The sequence below is a fragment of the Cynara cardunculus genome (assembly GCF_001531365.2).
Source record: "Cynara cardunculus var. scolymus isolate 2C chromosome LG 16, CcrdV1, whole genome shotgun sequence".
In the NCBI taxonomy this organism is placed as follows: Eukaryota; Viridiplantae; Streptophyta; class Magnoliopsida; order Asterales; family Asteraceae; genus Cynara; species Cynara cardunculus.
Genome location: NC_037543.1, coordinates 1,754,257 through 1,766,226, shown reverse-complemented (window position 1 = coordinate 1,766,226; position 11,970 = coordinate 1,754,257). Strand labels below are relative to the sequence as shown.

Sequence of the window (11,970 nt, the reverse complement as noted above, 5' to 3'; positions counted from 1 at the left end):
ATTCCTTCTTGGATTCGAACCTGAGACCTCCATACACTTTTGACCTTTGGAGTTCAAGCTCAAACCAATTGAGCACCACCCTTGTGGTTGGAAGCCGAGCCTTGGAGTGGAGCCACAGGGATTAGCATGGTGGTAAACCGAAGCCCTAACGCTATCACGTGTCATAACGAGTTATTTAGAACTATGATTTTATCTCCATATATAAAATGTATACAGAATTGACATCTAAAAATATCTGTTCCAAAAACAAATAAATAAATAATTTTTTATAATACATGCTTTTCACATTATATTACAAATCCCAAACATTTGAATTTCAAAATCCAAAAGTGAGAGATACAAAAATTTCTTCTAAAACTAATCATTTTTTAGGAACAAATTCCATAAAATCTCATATAAAATACCCAAAAATAAGAAGAAAAAAAACCCATCACAAGTCACCAACAACATGAAACATCTGCCTGTATCAATCTTTGACTTATCGACAGTTGACTTTCTCGAGCGTCGGTTTTACCCGTGTTTGGTCTCGGTTTCATGCACGAGACATTGGCGAAAACGGTGGGTTGACTAGAAACGAAGGGGAGATTTCGTTCTTGGCTGGTTTTCTTTTGTCCTCCTCTGCCACGGCGTCGATCAAGTGTTTGACTTCGTCCTCAACAAAGACTCGCAAAGAATCACATTGCAACCGTTCTCGGTCCTTATCACGAGCAACGACTACCGACACTTCTGTACTGTGCAAGATTGCAACACAAATGGAGAACGCCTGTAGTGAAGTTAGCTGTGCGTGGAAATCGACTAAATATTGCCCGTCTTCGGCCATTTTCATGGTTAACGCTGGCGTATTATCTTTAGTTCCCTGTTTATACATGATCGTTAGAAAAAAGAGATACAGGCTATAGATACACTTGTGAATGCCAAACTATGAATAACCCTTCCAATCTATACAAACAGATTAATCCACACAGTTAGCTTTATCCATATAGTACTTAGCGCATGTTTCTTAGCAGTGTAATGAGCTTAACGAGACTCGCAACTTATTCCATCAGCTATACATGTCTGTTTGATAGTGGCTTAATGATATAGAAAGTGACTTATTCAGTAAGTTTCTAAGTGGGAGCTTTATGCAGAACGCCAAGTTTTTTCCAAACCTCTCTCAATTAAAAAATACGCTCCTTCCATCTATGAAAAAACCCTCTCAGACAACCTTCCAATCTATATCGACAGATTAATCCACACAGACAACTTTATCCATACATGACTTAATGGAAAACCAAACAAACATCCCCTTAATGGAAAACCAACCAAACAACCCCTTATTCCTTTCAAGATTCAAAAATTGACAAACTTTTGTGATATGTGGCATCTTATATGAACTTCAATGCTATCATCACATTCAATTTCTAGGACATGTGGAATTCTTTGAAGTTTAAATCTTTCTAAAAGAACCGTTAGAGAGAGATGAGAGGTTCTGACATGTATACAGGTTTGATGGTCTGTATCTAGCAGATGTGGTACTCCAACACGCCCCCTCAAACGTTTCCCCCATAAAGGGAGGCAAAAGAGTATGTTGAGTCTTAGATGGTACTAGACCCGACTCTGATACCATGTTAGGATACGTGAAACCCCATTGAATCTCTTTAAAAGAACCCCATATAGTGAGAAGGGGTTTCTACGTGTGTGTGTGTGTGTGTCTATATATTATATATATATAATCAGGTTCAGAAGAAATCCCCAAAAAAATAGGAACATCTCAATAATCGTTCATCTGTACGGTATGCATATGTGCATACAAGTAAACGGAGATGTTTCCTTACTTACAAATTACTTGTACGCACATGTTATCATCATATTCAGTCAACTTAAATCTATCACAAAATTTGCAGCTCCTTAACTATTAGTCATTTGATAGTGATGGTCAACACTATAAAATCTGAAAGTAAGTTTTATTTACCTTTAGGAAAAATTTAACAGGCTGCTTGCAGGCTTCCTCTTTTTGAATATTAGAATTGCCAAAAACAACAAGAGGGCATCCCATATCCCACCCTCCACAATCGCAACCTCCGCCTAGCCGCCATCGATCGAGTAATGGTGAGGGCCCACGGCTTTCTTCACTCGGAACACCGTGGTTTCCCGAAGAGATCACAACGCTCACTTTTCCTGGACTTGAGCAATCAGAAGCGGGTTCGTTCTTTTCTAGCTTCGTTCTAGAAAAAGTAAGCAAATCGCCTTGTTTCTGGTCTCCTCCGTTGTATTTCAAACTCTCTCTTTTCTCAGACGGAAACTGTATAACAATGGCTGCAGTTTCAAGATCCGGAGGCAAATCTGCTGCAAATCGAGGTTGGAAATCAACGTTTTCTTGATCTAATACGTCGTTTGACTCACAAGTTTTGTCTGGAGAGTGTTCTTTAGAAATTAAACAATCGAGTATTCGAGAACCGGATTGTTTTGGGCGTGCAAGATCGTACAATACAAACTCGGTGAGCATGGAGTTATCGAAAGCTCCGGAGTTTACTAATTCTGTACATAAATAACAAGAAACCCGCATCTGGCCGACCATCATGTGATCTTTAAACCCTTTTTGTCGATTCTGAGAAGTGTGAAAGGTATACACCCAATCGCAACCATTTCCCACTTTCCATGTCTTTGCCACCAAAACATCGTTTGGATTCTTTACGGAGAATTCAAAAAACGGCATCCGGTTCTTGTTTCCCAGTTTCAGAACCCCGTTCAAGTGAGCAGGTGAAGACGAAGACAAGGACGACATAATCGAGCTACAAGAATCTTTCTCGAGAAATCTTGAATCACAATCCGCATTAGAGAAATCTTGTATCAAAGATTTTCTTGAAGTAATGTTCCTAGTATTCGGTCTAGATGATGTTGCTTCATGATCAGGTTCTTTGGCAACGGATCCTAACGGGCTTTTCTGAGATTTTGACTTCACAAACGGATCAAACATCTTTCTGAACGGGCTGAAACGGGTCCTCGGACTATTAGTTTTCGATGAATCGCTTTCTGATTTGGTAGGAGAATGAGGAAGTTCCAATCTAGAAGACAAAGATTTGTTCAAAGTCTGTTTCTTGATCGAATCCCGCGATATTTCTAGAAACGAACTCGAAAGTGAGCCTAACGAGCCATCATCCTCATCCGAACTACACAACGAATCAAATATTTCTAACGGAAATGGAGCATCACTTCTTGAAAATTCAATCTTTTTTCTCCCTTTGAATTCTTTCTCACTGATCTTATCCATTTTACCTACTTCTTTCGAACTTTGATATACAGAACCCCTTTTACGTGCTTCATCGACTCCCGACCTAGTTGACTGACCAGCTCGACATGATGCACTCCGGTAGCAATGTAAACTAATCTCTGTAAATTCGTTGATATGACTCAACAATACTTCATTTCTACATTTGGGTTTCTTTCTAGCTTTTCTCTTTTCGACTTTAGAATGACGAGGAGATAGAAGAACGGTTTTCGGACTTCCATCTACAACACAATATTTCTCAAAATCCAGCTCTAAATCTTGACCCATCTACCTATATATTCACAATCTGCAAAGATAACCAAAAAATAAGTTAGAAAAACATGTAATCATCTAATCAAAAACCAAACTTTTTACATTGGGGTGTTCGCGGTGTGGTTTGGGGCAAAATTGCAAACCGCACCGCATATGCGGTTTTGAGCATTTTCCCAAACAGCAAACTGCATACACCTTAAACCGGAAAAAACTGCACCGCAAAATGTGGTGTGTACCTAACACACTTTACGCTTATAATCCAATATTATAAAATCAACGATAACGTGACCATAGTCCCAAAGAATACAAAGTTTCAACATGTCCAGTTTCCAAATACATATTACATAAATTAGAAATAATCTAAGAAGTAAAAAGTTAGAGACTTGAAAAAAAAATGGTGAAATCTTGTCATCAATGTTGATTAAAGCCTACAAGATCCTAGTGGATTATTAGGCTATAATTTATTAATATTATTAATCAAAATTGAAAGCTTTGGACTTATTAATGGACTACAAAGAAAATAGATTAAAAATACTATATAAATTTAGCAATTAGTCTATATATATGTGTGTTATGGATAAAATTAAAAATATATACATATAAAGGGTTGGATTCCAGTGAGAAGGAAAGTTATGGTGAGAAGCGTAAGAAGAAATCTCCATCCTTTGATCAATCCTAATGAGGTGCACCGAGATGCAACGGATCAATTCCCTTCTAAAGCGCAATTCATGAGTGGACATGAGATTAAAAGTAATCAAGAGTTTAGATCTCTTCTTACTCTTCTTGCTATAACTTCCCTTCTCACATGATCCTTTGCCCATATATATATATATAAATGTACAGTGTGGTGCGATTTGGTAAAAATGCAAATCGCACACCACACCAGGAAGTTCTAAACCACACTTTGTGATGCGGTGCAGTGGGGCAGTTTATATGAACATCCCTACTTTTATGCCTTCAATTTGACTTCAAAATCGCGCAGAGTACTCAAGAGAATCGCGTTATTTGTGGTTTTAAAAAACTGTAACTGCAAAAAAGATTCATACCCATCTTCAATTTCATGTTCAAATCACCACTAATTCACTATCTACAAGCAGTTCTAACTAAGATAAGTATGCACAGATCTTCAAGCATAAAATTCAAATGAACAGTTCTACATCAGAATCAAACAAAAGAAACCAGAATCATGAAAACCATTTACCCATTTTCCTAAATTTGAAGATGAACTCAACCCATTGTTCAATCTTTGATCTATCTACACTCGAAGCACAAGCATAAAGAATGTGGCACATCAGCCAATTTCAAGCAGTGCATGTGGCTCTAGTAACAGAAAAGATTTAAGAACCCTAATTTCCATCCCAACAAACATGAACCCTTCACCAAATACCAAAAACCAAATTGGGAAATCTCTCTGAGACATTTTATCAAACAGGTAGAATACATGGTGAATAAAGAAGCATAAATAAATCAAAAAAGTAGATATCTTCATACTCACTCTTTCATTTCAAGCCAAACAAAGCACAAATGATGATGGAAATGGCAGTGTCCCACCAGTGACCAGATCTCAATGAAGTGATTCCAAAGCAAATTCAAAAGAAACCATAAATCATATCTTCAAATATATCTTGAACTCAATCTCAATCTCATGCCCAAAATAGTCATTTCAAATACCGTCAAAACCCACAAATCAAAAGAACCGTAACTTTGATCATTCTTCCAATTTTTCAGCTTTGAAGCATATCCATTATGAAAGATTTGAATAAGATCCCAAAAACCCTTGAAATCAAGGCTTAAACCCAAAAGGGGAAGTACATTTCAGACAAAAGAATTCTGGATAGTGGGTAGAAAATTAAAAAAAAAAGAACAATGGCTACAAATTAATCAAACAACAGAAAAGCACAAAAAGGGAATTGTAGATAAATAGTTGCAGAGAGAGGGCTATTGTTATATTGCTACTGTTAACACCACTATCTCTCTCTCTCTGTATATATATATACACACATATATATATATATATATATATATATTGTAATATATAAACACACACATGTGTGTGTATCACAGTCTTTCATACTTTTGTCAAATGGAGAGAGAGAGAGAGAGATGCCATGCTTTGTGGTTATGACCACCAAAAGCATCTTGTTTCCTTTGACTCAAAATTCATCATTTTGCACCTTTATAAGTTTGGATAGATGCTCACTTAGCCACCCTATAATTTGAGAAATATACAAATGAGACCCCCCTCCTTTTGTTTTAATTTTTCTTGGTTTGCTAAAAATTAATTTTATGATTTAGAGATGAAAATAAAAATCATATACTCTTATCAGACATATTTATATCTGTTATCAAACAAAAGCTGCAACGACAGTATAAAAACAAGTTGTAGGTATAGGTTTTTTTTAGTCTGTATGTATCTAGTCATGATTGTGAATAACTGCATTTTAGCAATTGTATATCTGTTTATTTTCATTTGATTGTTGTTTCGCTTCATTTTATGATGTCGTTTATTCGGTGGAGTTTTATGGATCTGCCATAGACAAACTATTTTTTTGAATGGTTTAAGAAATGGAAACGTAGGATTTGATTGTGCAAATTTTATTTTGACAGTTTTGGATCTTACAGGCATATTACTTTTGAAAATACAAAATTAATCGAGTCATATTTTGGTATGAAACCTCTGTTAGCTGAACTTATAGTAAATAAAAATCAAACGTACACATGATATTATGTATATATAGAGATAGATATCTATATATATATATATACACACACTTTACAATATACTTTTTAGCATAAGTTCTAAATTCATAGTGAAATTGATGCAGAAAATAATAATAAATAAGTAATAAGATCATTGATAAAAATTTATAATTTAGTGATAAACCAGTATTATATAATAAACCATAAAAGCATGGCCTAAATACATGCATATGTAGACACACATGCATACATATATATACAGAGAGAGAGAGATTTGAGATCATGTGATACAAGCTTGTTTTCGTGAGACACGATTTTTACACTTGAAACTTCACAACAAAACACTGTGAATGTAACCTTCATAGTGTTTTTGTTGTGAAGATTCGTCTTTTTTTTACCTTCACAACATTTTGTTGTAAAGTTTCAAATGTAAAAAACGTGTCTCACAAAAATAGTCTTGTCTCACGTGAATCCAACCCTATATATATATATATATATACAGGGAGAGAGAGAGAGAGAGAGAGAAAGAAAGAGAGAGAGAGAGAGAGGAATGATCAAATGCAAGTCACTCATATTTATACAAACCATGCAAACCACTCTCATTCGTCGATTTCATTGTTAATCTTATGAAAATTTTTCATGAAATTGTTTAATCTTGAGAAATTATTTCATATAATACTTTTTTTTATGAAGTTGTTTCGTATAATACTTATAAAATTTTAATGAAACTGTTTCATGTATTTATGTAAAATCAATATAATGAATATGATAATATCCATGATTAACTTATTGCACAAATAAAAATGATTAATCAACCTCTCATAATTACAAAAAATTGAACAAAATGAAAAATTATGACTGGTTGAATGAACTTTATATGATTTGTACAAATAACGTGGTTTGCAAAATTACATGCGACAGAGAAATGTAATCACAAGTCCATGTTCAAAAAGTGAAAAATTTATTTTTTAAGGGATTTAATTGGCAATCTTCATACTTGAAGGTTGAATTTGAAAATTTGTAAAGCAATGGAGGCAAGTTTAAATCATTCACTTGCAAGGTTGCTTTTTTGCTCCCTTCAATGAGGCTAGGATTTTAGGACAATAACATAAAGGGCACCACTTGTCAAAAGACGTATGTACCCTTCTACATGTCATCATGTAATGTATATGCCAAAGGCTAGTTTTGTCATTTCACAATCCCATCAAACCCCATATTAATAATTTAAAAATTGAAGTGTCACCAAACCCCTCCTAATTAGCATGGTTTTTCTGGTTGGAAATTTAAATTGCTTTAAAAATGTGTGTTGCCTCTTGATTTAAATGTGATACAACCATACCCATAAATATATCATTAAATAGTTTCAGAAATTTTCTAAATTGTTAAAAAGTGAATCTTGTTTGGTAACAAAATTTGTTTATTAATGGTTTTAAAATTATCTGAATGGTTTTGTATCATGGGTCTTTTTTAACCATTCAACATCCTAGTCTTGTTGTAAATAATTACCAAAACAATTCATTTTACACTATATCATGAGAGTTTCTCAATCATTCTACACCAAATCATTCAATAACTGTCAAACAACCCATAATTAATTGAGATATTTATGAAAATTATAATGGTTCATTTACTATGATCAATATCTTGTCTTACAAAAAAACTGAGATTTTCATTAGACTGAATGAAAAGCTGATGCTGATTTACAAAGTTTATATTAATATACCAATTTGTATTCAAAATATGTATATATATAGGGTTGGGTTCACGTGAGACTAATGTGGTGTTTGTTTTTTGAAAAGAACTCTTATTTTACCACTTATGTCTGATTCGGTCAGACATAAGACAATTCAGATTGTTTGTTTTTCTTTTTCTTTCAGAGCCACTTATCACTTATTTTCCTCTTAAAAATTAAGTGATAACCTAACCACTTATTTTCCTCTTAATCCTAAAAACTATCCAGAGAACCAATTTCTACTTCATCATTCGATCGACTTCACCCTCCTTACCGTCTCAATCGATTGACTTCACCCTCCATCGCCTCCGGTGGCTTCAAATCGACCCAAATCAGTTCCAAATCAAGAGGGTTTTCTTCTCTGTGGATTTTCGCCACTGTGTGTTTTCGTTCCTGTGCAAACCAGTAGTTGTGCACCTTTATCCTCGTGAATCAAGGTATTTTCGTCCATGTAGTTTTCATCATGATGGAGATTTGCTTCGATTTTAAAGGTAGATTTGGGCGTTGGATTTTAGAGAAGGAGTGGTGGTGGACTGTGGTTGATGGTGGTGGGATGAGGGTGGAGATTGAGGATGGAAGACTTGATGTGGAGAAGGAAGAATTAAAGGAATATTGGGAATATAAACAGAAGTGAAATAAAAAATTATACATATTCATATGTTTTGTTGGTTACAAAAGCAAACCATTGATTCAGATTTCAGACTTCAGACGTTTGTCAATTTACAAAAACAAACAGTCTGACTGATTCAGATTTCAGATTTCAGCACCACCTCTTAAAAATCAGAAGTGAAATCAGACTTAAGACTTTAGCACCTCTTAAAAAACAAACGCCACCTAAGAGTTTTCTATGAGACCCGTAAGACTAATTTATGTTCATTGATCAATTTTATAAGCTAATGATTTAATGGTCTAAAATTGCACGGTGACAATTTTGTGATTATTGAGAAGTCTTGCGGCGTTTATGAATGTTCAGATTGTTAAATTGTAGATCTAATCTAAAGGTTGAGAATTGGTATTACGGGTCTCACGAAAAACTCTTTGAAAACTACATAATTGATATTTTATAGTGTGTATTAATTGATAAATATACACTATATAAATTTTATCAAAATATGTATATTGTGAGTGGTTGGGCCTCAAAATAATGTTAACAGTCCACTGAAATCTCAATCTCAATCTCAATCGGCTTCATTAAATTCGTCCAACCTCGCCCTCTCGCCTCGCTCACGGACGAACTCACGAGAAGGAACCAATTCACGATTCACGGAATCGAAATCGCAATCGGCCTTGACTCAATCGGCTCTCGCTCTCTGCCTCTCTCGAGTCTCTGACTATCGACCGGCTCTCGCATCTTGTGACCTGTGAGGTTAGGGTTATTTACTTTACTTATTCTATTATTTATGTTTCTAATTCTTGTTTGATTGCAAAACTTAAGTATGAAGCTGTGAAATTGGTCCTTTGTGGTTTGTTCATTTGTGTTTCTAGTACTGTTACTGTATCACTGATTCACTGTATGTCTGTATGTATAATGTTAATGTATCATGTATGCCTAAATCCTAATTGAAATACATGCCTTTTGCTGCCAATCTACCATTTGTTAATTGTTGGTTTATGTTTGTTGTATTTTCTAATACACCAGAGCACCTCTCAACTTTTAGCTGGTACACATTTCGTACTCCAAGATTTTGTTTCTTAAATAAGATTGAGCGGGTGCACTGGACTCCTCTTCGGATCTAATAGGTCTGCCCCTGAACGCTGTACCATGTATAAATGGTAATCGAAGTCCCGTACCACGGTAGTACCATGGGTATTCAATCGTCAACGTGTTGGTAATAAGGTTAATGAGTCATGCTAGTGAGATTATAGGACATTGGACCCAACGATCAACAATCGGAACCAAAGGGTCATTGTATATAAATATTTATATGCTTAGAAATAATCAACATTTGGAAATTACAAAACAAGTAGTTGAAGTAGCTGCATTCAAACCAATCCGACCAAACCACTTGGGTTCTGGCACATTGGTTAAGGCTCAGGGTATGTAGTGAAAATCTCATCTTCACTGGTTTAGAATCCGGGCACTGTCAAAGCCCTTGTAGCTATGGAGGTTTACCTGCGATGACTCTAGCACACGCGAACCTGCATTGATTGATATGGTGGCACGGGCCACCACTTCATGGTTCTGTTGTAAGGGTTCAAAGTACGTTTAAGGATGCCACCGGATTATTTTCTTGGGTGCCACCATATAGTTTTTGAAACTGAAATTTAAGCACAACACTTTGATGGCAGACATGGTTGATGCTTCTACCTTTGTACAAAAGGCGCGGGTTCGAGTCTAATTGGTGTCAAATTTGTTGATTTTTAGCTTAAATACGTGTGTTTCTTATATACCTCTTGTGTTTTCAAAAAAATATGTAGGCAGGACTTGAATGTGGATTTCTTTTGTCGAGGGACAAGAAATCAACCAACAGATCCATACTAATATTGTGAAATTTTTCTATAGATATTTTTTTAATTGTTAAAAAGTGCCATCACTTAAAAAATATTCTGGGTCTGCCTCTGGACTCCAGGCCATTCTTGGTCACTTGGGGATTAATAGGTGCCCGCCTTTGTCTTTTGTTTCTTGATTTCCGACTTCAACTCTTATTTTGTTTCTTGATCGTTATTATTGCTTCTAACTGTTTTATTCTTGAAGAAAACGTTCGTTAAGAAAACAGTAGAAGCATGGGAAAGAAAGGATCGAACAAGAAAGCGCTTCCTGCAACAACTTCTGGTCCTCAAATGTCGGTTACAATAAGAGAAGCTTCAACAGGGAAGAAACATACAAATGTCAAGTCTTCGTTAAAGTTACAACATATAAAGAACCTTGCAATGTGGGCTACTCATGATGCTTCCATACCTTCATTGGGTGCGTTCTTTGGTCACCATTTTGCCGCGTCTTCTGAGGCACTGGGGATGCCGGTTGATCCATCCTTGTTTACTTGTGAAAGGTCTGTCACTCTCTCTCTCCCTCTATCTATATATATATATGTATATATATAGGGGCAAGTTCAACTAAGTTCCCTTGTTAATCGAGGGACAAAAGAGGGCACACCATGTGTTCTAGACATTCATGTGATATTCATCATGAATGGTAGTATCATTCATCATGAATGCTATAAAAATTTATGTTCATTATTCATGATGAATGGGCACAAATGGGGACACATTTCAACCTCTCCTTTGTCCCCTGGTTCACAACAGAAAACAGTTTGCACCTGAAATTTTTTATGTGTGTGTATATATAAGGACATAATCAAATGAGAACCTTAAAAAGGTTGAGAGCTCAGAGCTGGTGAACCAGGTGTGGTTACACATCGTGAATCAAAAAATAGACATAAAAAAGTTTCATATTGTGAAACAATACTTAAACTATAGCCTTACTAGAATAAAAAATCATGTGAATTACATTGATAATGGTTTTTACGGGTTTGTAAGCTTCTCGTGGTTCGCACATGATTAGCCATTATTAGGTGGTTTAACCGTGGCTCAATTATGATATATGTATCAAGTGACGGACTTATTGTAGTTGTCGTACTTGCCTCTAGCCTTCAAAGCAACCTTTCAACTTGTAAACCCCCCCCCCCCAAAAAAAAACTTGAAAGTAGGGTCTAGTGGTCAGAACGTAAAAGGGTACCAGTAAGAGTCTGACACTTCCACTTGCCTTACCAGGTAAGATTCTACTCCATCAAAATTGCATCTTATGCAACAAATTACCCGGCAAGGCTAAACTGATAAAGAGTCGTCATCCTCACTTACTGGATAAGACTCAGGGGCTGTTTGTTTGGCTCTTAATGTCACCATTAAGAGCCAACCTCTTAATCGGTAAGAGGTAAGGAGTGTTTGGCAAAAAAAATTAAGCCTCTTAATTGTTACATAACCCTTGATAAGGATCGGGATAAATTAGTTCAAGGGGATAAAATGTTAAAAGTTTATAAAAGGAGGGCTAAAAAGGGACAATCGAAAAAGGGCTAAGTCG

General features: G+C 35.6%; 2 protein-coding genes across 2 annotated transcripts in view; one reads left to right on the top strand and one right to left on the bottom strand.

Moving 5' to 3' along the window:
- Positions 1–312: 312 nt before the first annotated feature.
- On the bottom strand, positions 313–5,427 carry LOC112529849. The gene is made up of 3 exons (XM_025141271.1): positions 5,016–5,427; positions 1,952–3,554; positions 313–856 (listed from the first exon to the last, which is right to left on the bottom strand). The coding sequence occupies exons 2-3, from the start codon at positions 3,533–3,535 to the stop codon at positions 533–535; spliced, it is 1,908 nt and encodes a 635-aa protein (XP_024997039.1). The 5' UTR covers positions 3,536–3,554; positions 5,016–5,427; the 3' UTR covers positions 313–532.
- Positions 5,428–9,095: 3,668 nt separating this feature from the next.
- The window catches only part of LOC112529869, a 10,803-nt gene continuing 7,928 nt past the window's right edge, over positions 9,096–11,970 (top strand). The window contains exons 1-2 of the mRNA XM_025141292.1: positions 9,096–9,318; positions 10,648–10,942. Coding sequence (XP_024997060.1) covers positions 10,677–10,942 — 266 coding nt within the window. The 5' untranslated portion in view covers positions 9,096–9,318; positions 10,648–10,676. The remainder of the gene's footprint in view (positions 9,319–10,647; positions 10,943–11,970) is intronic.